This window comes from Salmo salar, chromosome ssa05, assembly GCF_905237065.1.
Source record: "Salmo salar chromosome ssa05, Ssal_v3.1, whole genome shotgun sequence".
NCBI classification, from domain to species: domain Eukaryota; kingdom Metazoa; phylum Chordata; class Actinopteri; order Salmoniformes; family Salmonidae; genus Salmo; species Salmo salar.
In genome coordinates this window covers 88,423,836-88,436,729 of record NC_059446.1, presented here as the reverse complement: position 1 = coordinate 88,436,729, position 12,894 = coordinate 88,423,836, and the positions used below count along the sequence as shown (strand labels likewise).

General features: G+C 46.8%; 1 protein-coding gene across 1 annotated transcript in view; it reads right to left on the bottom strand.

The window, feature by feature from the left end:
* Positions 1–12,894, bottom strand: part of LOC123724063 (protein MTSS 1) — a 38,041-nt gene that overhangs the window by 16,952 nt on the left and 8,195 nt on the right. The window contains exons 3-6 of the mRNA XM_045719319.1: positions 7,030–7,187; positions 6,055–6,162; positions 4,262–4,359; positions 2,716–2,947 (exon numbers count right to left, since the gene is read on the bottom strand). Of these exons, the coding sequence (XP_045575275.1) occupies positions 2,716–2,947; positions 4,262–4,359; positions 6,055–6,162; positions 7,030–7,152 (561 nt within the window). The 5' untranslated portion in view covers positions 7,153–7,187. The remainder of the gene's footprint in view (positions 1–2,715; positions 2,948–4,261; positions 4,360–6,054; positions 6,163–7,029; positions 7,188–12,894) is intronic.

Genomic DNA, 12,894 nt, shown 5'->3' with positions numbered 1-12,894 from the left:
GACAGTGACCTAACAGAGGAAGGAGGAACTCTACTCTAGACTGACAGTGACCTAATAGAGGAAGGAACTCTACTCTAGACTGACAGTCACCTAACAGAGGAAGGAGGAACTCTACTCTAGACTGACAGTTACCTAACAGAGGAAGGAACTCTACTCTAGACTGACAGTGACCTAACAGAGGAAGGAGGAACTCTACTCTAGACTGACAGTCACCTAACAGAGGAAGGAACTCTACTCTAGACTGACAGTGACCTAACAGAGGAAGGAACTCTACTCTAGACTGACAGTAACCTAACAGAGGAAGGAACTCTACTCTAGACTGACAGTGACCTAACAGAGGAAGGAGGAACTCTACTCTAGACTGACAGTGACCTAACAGAGGAAGGAGGAACTCTACTCTAGACTGACAGTGACCTAACAGAGGAAGGAACTCTACTCTAGACTGACAGTGACCTAACAGAGGAAGGAACTCTACTCTAGACTGACAGTCACCTAACAGAGGAAGGAGGAACTCTACTCTAGACTGACAGTCACCTAACAGAGGAAGGAACTCTACTCTAGACTGACAGTGACCTAACAGAGGAAGGAACTCTACTCTAGACTGACAGTGACCTAACAGAGGAAGGAACTCTACTCTAGACTGACAGTGACCTAACAGAGGAAGGAGGAACTCTACTCTAGACTGACAGTGACCTAACAGAGGAAGGAGGAACTCTACTCTAGACTGACAGTCACCTAACAGAGGAAGGAGGAACTCTACTCTAGACTGACAGTGACCTAACAGAGGAAGGAGGAACTCTACTCTAGACTGACAGTGACCTAACAGAGGAAGGAGGAACTCTACTCTAGACTGACAGTGACCTAACAGAGGAAGGAGGAACTCTACTCTAGACTGACAGTCACCTAACAGAGGAAGGAGGAACTCTACTCTAGACTGACAGTCACCTAACAGAGGAAGGAACTCTACTCTAGACTGACAGTGACCTAACAGAGGAAGGAGGAACTCTACTCTAGACTGACAGTGACCTAACAGAGGAAGGAACTCTACTCTAGACTGACAGTGACCTAACAGAGGAAGGAACTCTACTCTAGACTGACAGTGACCTAACAGAGGAAGGAACTCTACTCTAGACTGACAGTGAACTAACAGAGGAAGGAACTCTACTCTAGACTGACAGTGACCTAACAGAGGAAGGAACTCTACTCTAGACTGACAGTGACCTAACAGAGGAAGAAGGAACTCTACTCTAGACTGACAGTCACCTAACAGAGGAAGGAACTCTACTCTAGACTGACAGTAACCTAACAGAGGAAGGAACTCTACTCTAGACTGACAGTCACCTAACAGAGGAAGAAGGAACTCTACTCTAGACTGACAGTCACCTAACAGAGGAAGGAGGAACTCTACTCTAGACTGACAGTCACCTAACAGAGGAAGGAGGAACTCTACTCTAGACTGACAGTGACCTAACAGAGAAAGTGGAAGTTGGCCTTGTAATGAACCTCAACTAGTCCCAAGCCCATCCCTCTATTCAAGGTTGTCCCAAAGCAGGGTGGGTGAGAAGCTAAATTGAGGGGTTAAGGGTTAATTAGACCCTCTGAAAACCACTTTTTATTTTACCTTTATTTAACCAGGTAAGTCAGTTAAGAACAAATTCTTATTTACAATGACAGCCTACCGGGGAACAGTGGGTTAACTGCCTTGTTCAGGGGCAGAACGACAGATTTTTACCTTGTCAGCTCGGGGGATTCGATCTAGCAACCTTTCGGTTACTGGCCCAATGCTCTAACCACTAGGCTACCTACCGCCCCTACACTCTAACCACTAGGCTACCTGCCTCCCCCTGGACCAACCTCTCCCCTGACCATAATATCAGGAGGTTTAATGACTAATATAATAGCAGTATAATATCCTCAATCATCTAGAAAGCGTATCCACACCCAGAACTAGTAAGAGAAAAGTTTGATCAAGGCTTATGTACTGTTACCAAACAGAGAGGAAGTCAGAGAGGAACTCAGAGAGGAAGTCAGAGAAGAAGTCAGAGAGGAACTCAGAGAGGAAGTCAGAGAGGAAGTCAGAGAGGAAGTCAGAGAGGAAGTCAGAGAGGAACTCAGAGAGGAATTCAGAGAGGAATTCAGAGAGGAAGTCAGAGAGGAAGTCAGAGAGGAAGTCAAAGAGGAACTCAGAGAGGAACTCAGAGAGGCTCAGATGGAAACTTTATCTGTAGCTGACTGAGTAAATAGAAGTGGATGTGTGTTCAATATGTGTTCAGCTGAGCAGACGGATGAATAATCTGCCTACCCAGGACTCTGGTAGTTCAGCTGAGGTACTGACAGGACTGGTCTGTAGAACAGCCAGCCCAGTGACTGACCTCCCCCCAGCCCCTCTCCTCAGGAGCAGGGTATCCTAGCAACCTGTGATGGCTAGTATCTCTCATATATGATGTATAAGGAGGTCAAAAGTCACTTGAGGACCCATCGATCATAATATATGTATTGTTGACCTATACAGTTAGCCTGGGACAGGACACTGCCTTAAACTAAACTGTCCATTCACTTTCAGAAGGTATGAAGGTTTAATCTCAGGGTATAGAGTTCAGTGTACAGATAGTAGGGTCTTACCACTTGGTAGTGTAGTGTAGTGTAGTCTTACCACTTGGTAGTGTAGTGTAGTGTAGTCTTACCACTTGGTAGTGTAGTGTAGTGTAGTCTTACCTGCGGTAGTGTCTCCTGGGACATGGGTGATGGTGACTTGGAGGTGTAGGTGTCTGGCTGGGAGATGAATCCTGAGTCGTGGGAGGACATGGAGGACAGTCGTGCCGCGGCCTGCTGGGGCAGGGTGGAGCTACGGTAGCCGTAGTGGGAGGAGGAGGAGGAGGAGGAGGGGGAGTGAGAGTGGGATGTGCCGCTGGAGCGAGAGTCACTACTGTTTACGCTGTTCAGACTGCTGTTAGGGTGAGATGGGTGGACAGACAGACAGACAGACAGACAGACAGACAGACAGACAGACAGACAGACAGACAGACAGACAGACAGACAGACAGACAGACAGACAGACAGGTAAGACAGACAGACAGGTGGAGAGACAGACAGGTAGAGAGACAGACAGACAGACAGACAGACAGACAGACAGACAGACAGACAGACAGACAGACAGACAGACAGACAGACAGACAGACAGACAGACAGACAGACAGACAGACAGACAGACAGACAGACAGACAGACAGACAGACAGGTGGATAGACAGACAGGTGGATAGACAGACAGGGGAACAGGCAGGAGGGTGAGAGACAGACAGAGGGAGACAGACAGACAGTGAATGGGTTAACACTCCAAACCAATGCAGCAGGCAGTGACTGTGAACAAACCAATCAAATTAAAATATGAAAACAGTCAGGCATGAAATCATAATAAACGTTACCACAATATAAATATATCAACATCTATCATGCTCAGTGCAACTACAAGCGAGTTGGACTGTGGTGGCGATACAGACATGTGCATTTATCGTTGGCTCCATTGACCGACCATCAACAGTGACATTTTAACTAGGATCTGTGGATCCTACAAGTTGAATTAAAAAAATGTCAACCAACTCAAATGCATCACAAGATGAAAACAAGGCAGGCATCACGGCACAAAGTGTTTTACAAACCAAACCAGTGTGACGACAGCAACAACCATGCATGGAAGGACACAAGGTGGAGAGGGTCATTATGAGTCATATTCTACTGAAACAGCTGGAAGGCTGCTGTCAAATTACAATGACATCTGTATTGAAATGTATACATTCATAACACACGCTATGATATATTTACAAGTCTGGGTGAAATGAATTAACTATTTTCAATTCCCCCAGGAAACAAGTAGGTGAAAAGATTGGGATGTTGTATTACTGCCCAAAAGGATGCAGCTCCTCTTCCTCTACCCACCACTAGGGGGCAGGGCCTGTCTTCATCAGGGCATCTAAGAGTAGGATCAGGTCCCCACTGTCTATATAATCTTATTCAATATGTAAAGTTTAGGCAAAACTGATCCTAGATCAGCGTTCTGTCTCTGAGACTCTGTGTGAATATGGGTCTCGGTTTGTTTTTCAGTTCAGCTAAGGTGAAACATTCAGGATGTGATCCGTTTCTGGTCCAAGACACCACTACATACTGGGACTACTAGAGATGACCCATTTCCATCTGAAGGTTCTGAACAGACCCCCCAGCGTAGATAAAGGTGACAAGCTGCGGTTCTGGTCCTAGGACACCTACCTGCACATACTGGACTTCCTGGATCTAGTGGTGCTGGGGGAGGAGGGAGGAGTCTGATAGGACCAGTTATAGTCAGAGCCCTTCAGATCCAGAATCACCTGACAGGACAGAACAACAACGACAGATCAGTGTCTCAGGAGGAAACATATGGGTCAGATATGAAATGGAACCCTGCAGTCTGAGGAGGAAACACATGGGTCAGATATGAAATGGAACCCTGCAGTCTGAGGAGGAAACACATGGGTCAGATATGAAATGGAACCCTGCAGTCTGAGGAGGAAACACATGGGTCAGATATGAAATGGAACCCTGCAGTCTGAGGAGGAAACACATGGGTCAGATATGAAATGGAACCCTGCAGTCTGAGGAGGAAACACATGGGTCAGATATGAAATGGAACCCTGCAGTCTGAGGAGGAAACACATGGGTCAGATATGAAATGGAACCCTGCAGTCTGAGGAGGAAACACATGGGTCAGATATGAAATGGAACCCTGCAGTCTGAGGAGGAAACACATGGGTCAGATATGAAATGGAACCCTGCAGTCTGAGGAGGAAACACATGGGTCAGATATGAAATGGAACCCTGCAGTCTGAGGAGGAAACACATGGGTCAGATATGAAATGGAACCCTGCAGTCTGAGGAGGAAACACATGGGTCAGATATGAAATGGAACCCTGCAGTCTGAGGAGGAAACACATGGGTCAGATATGAAATGGAACCCTGCAGTCTGAGGAGGAAACACATGGGTCAGATATGAAATGGAACCCTGCAGTCTGAGGAGGAAACACATGGGTCAGATATGAAATGGAACCCTGCAGTCTGAGGAGGAAACACATGGGTCAGATATGAAATGGAACCCTGCAGTCTGAGGAGGAAACACATGGGTCAGATATGAAATGGAACCCTGCAGTCTGAGGAGGAAACACATGGGTCAGATATGAAATGGAACCCTGCAGTCTGAGGAGGAAACACATGGGTCAGATATGAAATGGAACCCTGCAGTCTGAGGAGGAAACACATGGGTCAGATATGAAATGGAACCCTGCAGTCTGAGGAATCAGGGATACGGTCAGGTGGTCAGGGTTAGGGTTAGGGTCAGGGTTAGGGTCAGGGTCAGGGTTAGGGTTAGGGTCAGGGTTAGGGCCAGGGTTAGGGTTAGGGTCAGGGTTAGGGTCAGGGTTAGGGATAGGGATATGGTCAGGGTCAGGGTTAGGGTCAGGGATACGGTCAGGGTCAGGGTTAGGGTCAGGGTTAGGGTTAGGGTCAGGGTCAGGGTTAGGGTTAGGGTCAGGGTTAGGGTTAGGGTTAGGGATACGGTCAGGTGGTCAGGGTTAGGGTTAGGGTCAGGGTTAGGGTTAGGGTTAGGGTCAGGGATACGGTCAGGGTCAGGGTTAGGGTCAGGGATACGGTCAGGGTCAGGGTCAGGGTTAGGGTCAGGGTTAGGGTTAGGGTCAGGGATACGGTCAGGGTTAGGGTTAGGGTTAGGGATACGGTCAGGGTCAGGGTTAGGGTTAGGGTCAGGGTTAGGGTTAGGGTTAGGGTCAGGGATACGGTCAGGGTCAGGGTTAGGGTCAGGGATACGGTCAGGGTCAGGGTCAGGGTTAGGGTCAGGGTTAGGGTTAGGGTCAGGGATACGGTCAGGGTCAGGGTCAGGGTTAGGGTCAGGGTCAGGGTTAGGGTCAGGGTTAGGGTCAGGGTTAAGGATACGGTCAGGGTCAGGGTCAGGGTTAGGGTCAGGGTTAGGGAAACGGTCAGGGTCAGGGTTAGGGTCAGGGTTAAAGATACGGTACCTGTTCGCTGGCGGGGGGCAGCTTGTGAGGGTCCATGGTCAGCATCTTGAGGTCGTCAGATATGGTCTGGAGGTGGGTGACCTCTCCTAGCATGGAGATCTCCTCATCCTGGAAGGATCACAATGTGTTTATTGATCCTGTATTTATCCAGGTGATGTCATTGAGCATGGAGATGTCCTCAGTCCTACTTATACTGATCACACAACAACATCTTCAACTGAAACGTCAGCAATGTGCTTCTTATGGAACATTTCCTCTGGGTGTTAATGAGGAACATTTCCTCTGTGTGTTAATGAGGAACATTTCCTCTGGGTGTTAACGAGGAACATTTCCTCTGCGTGTTAATGAGGAACATTTCCTCTGTGTGTTAATGAGGAACATTTCCTCTGGGTGTTAATGAGGAACATTTCCTCTGCGTGTTAATGAGGAACATTTCCTCTGGGTGTTAATGAGGAACATTTCCTCTGGGTGTTAATGAGGAACATTTCCTCTGGGTGTTAATGAGGAACATTTCCTCTGGGTGTTAATGAGGAACATTTCCTCTGGGTGTTAATGAGGAACATTTCCTCTGTGTGTTAATGAGGAACATTTCCTCTGGGTGTTAATGAGGAACATTTCCTCTGGGTGTTAATGAGGAACATTTCCTCTGGGTGTTAATGAGGAACATTTCCTCTGGGTGTTAATGAGGAACATTTCCTCTGCGTGTTAATGAGGAACATTTCCTCTGGGTGTTAATGAGGAACATTTCCTCTGCGTGTTAATGAGGTACATTTCCTCTGGGTGTTAATGAGGAACATTTCCTCTGGGTGTGAATGAGGAACAGCATCTCCCATGGTGAGGGCCTACGGCTCTGTTTCGGTTTCTGTGTTTGTGTTGGTGGTGTGTGTAGTGCCAACGGACTCACCACCACGGCCTTAGCCTGACCTCTGACCTCTGTGTTGTGTGTTAGTGTGTGTGTGTTATGTTATGACTCACCACGACAGGTCGTAGCATGGAGACGAAGGTGCATAACCTGCTCCTCTCCTCGACGAGGGCCTTCCTGACGGCCTGTGTCTCTGTCTCCTCCAGCAGCAGGTATTTATCACTGACATCCTGCATGGCACTGTTCAGCTGAGGCTGGACGTCTCCTCGACCTGGGACACACCATTACTGTTAATATACTGGTACTATCATTACACATCCCACTGGGGGGCTCTTCACCACAGACCTGGGACACACCATTACTGTTAATATACTGGTACTATCATTACACATCACACTGGGGGGCTCTTCACCACAGACCTGGGACACACCATTACTGTTAATATACTGGTACTATCATTACACATCCCACTGGGGGGCTCTTCACCACAGACCTGGGACAGACCATTACTGTTAATATACTGGTACTATCATTACACATCCCACTGGGGGGCTCTTCACCACAGACCTGGGACACACCATTACTGTTAATATACTGGTACTATCATTACACATCACACTGGGGGGCTCTTCACCACAGACCTGGGACACACCATTACTGTTAATATACTGGTACTATCATTACACATCACACTGGGGGGCTCTTCACCACAGACCTGGGACACACCATTACTGTTAATATACTGGTACTATCATTACACATCCCACTGGGGGGCTCTTCACCACAGACCTGGGACAGACCATTACTGTTAATATACTGGTACTATCATTACACATCACACTGGGGGGCTCTTCACCACAGACCTGGGACAGACCATTACTGTTAATATACTGGTACTATCATTACACATCCCACTGGGGGGCTCTTCACCACAGACCTGGGACACACCATTACTGTTAATATACTGGTACTATCATTACACATCCCACTGGGGGGCTCTTCACCACAGACCTGGGACACACCATTACTGTTAATATACTGGTACTATCATTACACATCACACTGGGGGCTCTTCACCACAGACCTGGGACACACCATTACTGTTAATATACTGGTACTATCATTACACATCACACTGGGGGCTCTTCACCACAGACCTGGGACAGACCATTACTGTTAATATACTGGTACTATCATTACACATCACACTGGGGGGCTCTTCACCACAGACCTGGGACACACCATTACTGTTAATATACTGGTACTATCATTACACATCACACTGGGGGCTCTTCACCACAGACCTGGGACAGACCATTACTGTTAATATACTGGTACTATCATTACACATCCCACTGGGGGCTCTTCACCACAGACCTGGGACACACCATTACTGTTAATATACTGGTACTATCATTACACATCACACTGGGGGGCTCTTCACCACAGACCTGGGACAGACCATTACTGTTAATATACTGGTACTATCATTACACATCACACTGGGGGGCTCTTCACCACAGACCTGGGACAGACCATTACTGTTAATATACTGGTACTATCATTACACATCCCACTGGGGGGCTCTTCACCACAGACCTGGGACAGACCATTACTGTTAATATACTGGTACTATCATTACACATCCCACTGGGGGGCTCTTCACCACAGACCTGGGACAAATATGTATTTGAGGGCCCCTGATTTAGTTTGGAGCGTGCTCTTTGTGACTCTTCCATGTGCAATGTATGTATGATGTATGACCTCTTAGAGGACAAAGGTCATGGTGTCATATCATAACTAATCACTACTGGGCTTCTGTTGTTTATCCTGTCCTTGAAGACTGGCAGACTATCCTCCCTGAGCTCTCTCTCTCTCTTTCCTTCTGTCTCTCTTTCTCCTTCTGTCTCTCTCTCCTTCTCTCTCTCCTTCTCTCTCTCGCCTCTCTCTCTCTCCTCTCCGTCTCTCCTTCTGTCTCTCTCTCTCTCCATTTCTCTCCTTCTCTCCTCTCTCTCTCTCCTTTCTCTCTCTCTCTCTCCTGGACTTGGCCTAAGTAGCCAGCCACACCAACCAGGGGTATTATCTGACCTTTTGTCACCAGCCTCTCCCAGACCCCATCAAGGTCACAACCAGGCTGGACAATGTAAGTAAAATGTTTGTCAACAGTGAGGTTTTCCCCTGAGGCTTTGTGGATGACAGCAACAGAATAGGCTGCTACTGTAAGTCAAACGTAGGACTGCATCGTTGTCCTTTAATGAGCACTGAGAACGTAACTTGGACGTTTTGGGAAACTCTTGATCGTTCAGTAGTCGTTTAACAAAATGGATGGATGCTATTTCCATATAGGAATCCAAACATTTCCCCTTTAGGTTTGGCTGCCGTTCCAGCACTCTGAGAAATATGGGAGAAATGTTGTGTATTTAGAACTATTTCAACTTTTCTAGGATTTTGGGAAACGATCAGAGGAGATGAAGCGTGACCGGAACTGGAAACTCAAATTGACACCTACAGTTAAAATGACTCTATACTTTTACATAAAAACTAGGATCCAAGAAAAGCTTTTCACAAGACATATAATTACTCTGTGATTTCTATGAGAGCTGCCTGGACTCAGAAAAGTGCTTTCGTCAAAAAAGTCCAGCCCTGGTTGGTGTTACCCTCTGACCATGGAATGCACCGTTTTTACACAGTGTCCAAGGCAGTCGGATGTTGGTGTGTGTGTGTGTGTGTGTGTGTGTGTGTGTGTGTGTGTGTGTGTGTGTGTGTGTGTGTGTTGTGTTCTTGGTAAGCGTATTATCCATAATACTGGGTAGTTACGAGCATGAAATGACAGCTTAGGCTTGTTGTTAAAATGAGCTTTAGCTGCTGTTAGGTTAGTGTGTGTGTGTGTGTGTGTGTGTGTGTGTGTGTGTGTGTGTGTGTGTGTGTGTGTGTGTGTGTGCGTGCGTGCGTGCGTGCGTGCGTGCGTGCGCGTGTTTGTTTGTTATGTCTGTATCTCTGTGTCAATGACAAGGGCCAGATTGCTGCTTCCTCTGCCTGAAGCCACAGACAACATACCAAACCATACCAAAACATACCATACCAACCATACCAACCCATACCATACCAAACCATACCGAAACATACCATACCAACCATACCATACTAAACCATACCAAAACATACCATACCAACCATACCAACCATACCAAACCATACCAAAACATACCAAAACATACCATACCAACCATACCAACCCATACCATACTAAACCATACCAAACCATACCAAAACATACCATACCAACCATACCAACCCATACCATACCAAACCATACCGAAACATACCATACCAACCATACCATAGTAAACCATACCAAAACATACCATACCAACCATACCAACCCATACCATACCAAACCATACCAACCCATACCATACCAACCATACCAACCCATACCATACTAAACCATACCAAAACATACCATACCAACCATACCAACCCATACCATACCAAACCATACCGAAACATACCATACCAACCATACCATACTAAACCATACCAAAACATACCATACCAAACCATACCAAAACATACCATACCAACCCATACCAACCCATACCATACTAAACCATAACGAAACATACCGAAACATACCATACCAAACCATACCAACCCATACCGAAACATACCATACCAAACCATACCAACCCATACCGAAACATACCATACCAAACCATACCAAACCATACCATACCAAACCATACCAACCCAAACCATACCAAACCATACCAACCCATACCAACCCATACCGAAACATACCATACCAAACCATACCAACCCATACCGAAACATACCATACCAAACCATACCAAACCATACCATACCAAACCATACCAACCCATACCGAAACATACCATACCAAACCATACCAACCCATACCGAAACATACCATACCAAACCATACCAAACCATACCATACCAAACCATACCAACCCATACCATACCAAACCATACCAAACCATACCAACCCATACCAAACCATACCATACCAAACCATACCAAACCATACCATACCAAACCATACCAACCCATACCATACCAAACCATACCAACCCATACCGAAACATACCATACCAAACCATACCAACCCATACCATACCAACCCATACCGAACCATACCAACCCAAACCATACCAAACCATACCAACCCAAACCATACCAAACCATTGGGACAGGAATGAATCTCTGACAGTAATTCATTAGATAACATCATCAGAAGTTGATGCTACTGTAATGCCTCAAACACAGTATGTAACAGACAGTTGGTAGGAACCCAGTGACCCTGGACACCCATTCCCTCCTCTGGCAGAGCTTTCACACCAGCCACACAACATGTGGGCAGAGGGTTGGAGAGCTTATCACATTGGTTTGATAACAGACAGGGGAGGACAGGACAGGAGGAGGGAGTGAGACAGAGAGCAGAACAGACAGGACAGGGCTAGACAGGACAGGAGGAGGGAGTGAGACAGAGAGCAGAACAGACAGGACAGGGCTAGACAGGACAGGAGGAGGGAGTGAGACAGAGAGCAGAACAGACAGGACAGGGCTAGACAGGACAGGAGGAGGGAGTGAGACAGAGAGCAGAACAGACAGGACAGGGGAGGACAGGACAGGAGGAGGGAGTGAGACAGAGAGCAGAACAGACAGGACAGGGCTAGACAGGGGAGGACAGGACAAGAGGAGGGAGTGAGACAGAGAGCAGAATAGACAGGACAGGGCTAGACAGGACAGGAGGAGGGAGTGAGACAGAGAGCAGAACAGACAGGACAGGGCTAGACAGGGGAGGACAGGACAGGAGGAGGGAGTGAGACAGAGAGCAGAACAGACAGGACAGGACAGGGCTAGACGAGGGAGGACAGGACAGGAGGAGGGAGTGAGACAGAGAGCAGAACAGACAGGACAGGGCTAGACAGGACAGGAGGAGGGAGTGAGACAGAGAGCAGAACAGACAGGACAGGGCTAGACAGGGGAGGACAGGACAGGAGGAGGGAGTGAGACAGAGAGCAGAACAGACAGGACAGGTTAACTCTCCCACTCAATTTGAGTCCTCCTATCATCGAATGTTGTATACAGAGTCATCAATAACACACACATACAGTCTCACTGTCACACTGTGTTGCTCATCCAGGGGCTAACTGAGGACTAAGAGACAGGAGAAACTACAGTCTCACTGTTACACTGTGTTGCTCATCCAGGGGCTAACTGAGGACTAAGAGACAGGAGAAACTACAGTCTCACTGTTACACTGTGTTGCTCATCCAGGGGCTAACTGAGGACTAAGAGACAGGAGAAACTACAGTCTCACTGTTACACTGTGTTGCTCATCCAGGGGCTAACTGAGGACTAAGAGACAGGAGAAACTCAGAGTAGATCATTAGTTACAGTATGTGTGTCAATACTGGATGCCTTGGAGATATAGGTCAGCTACAGAAGGCAGCTTACAGGCTCTATAACTGATTAATAAGCACCGCCTGCTCTTCAATCAGATGAAACTAGGCCACAACTAGAGTGAACTACAGTATAGAATCATAAATATTAAACTAGAGTGAACTACAGTATAGAATCATAAATATTAAACTAGAGTGAACTACAGTATAGAATCATAAATATTCAACTAGAGTGAACTACAGTATAGAATCATAAATATTCAACTAGAGAGAACTCCCCTCATACGGTACAGCATAGAATCATAAATATTAAACTAGAGTGAACTACAGTATAGAATCATAAATATTAAACTACAGTGAACTCCTTTCATACGATACAGTATGGAATCATAAATATTCAGTAAAAGGCTGCAGTTATAAGTCCCTTCCCTCTCTGTTACTGTTAGCTCTGTACATTATCTCTCTCTCCTGCTCCCCCCCCTCATATCCCTGCCTCCCTCGCTCCCTCCAAGTCTGAGATCATCCTCAGTCCCTTATCTTCATATGACT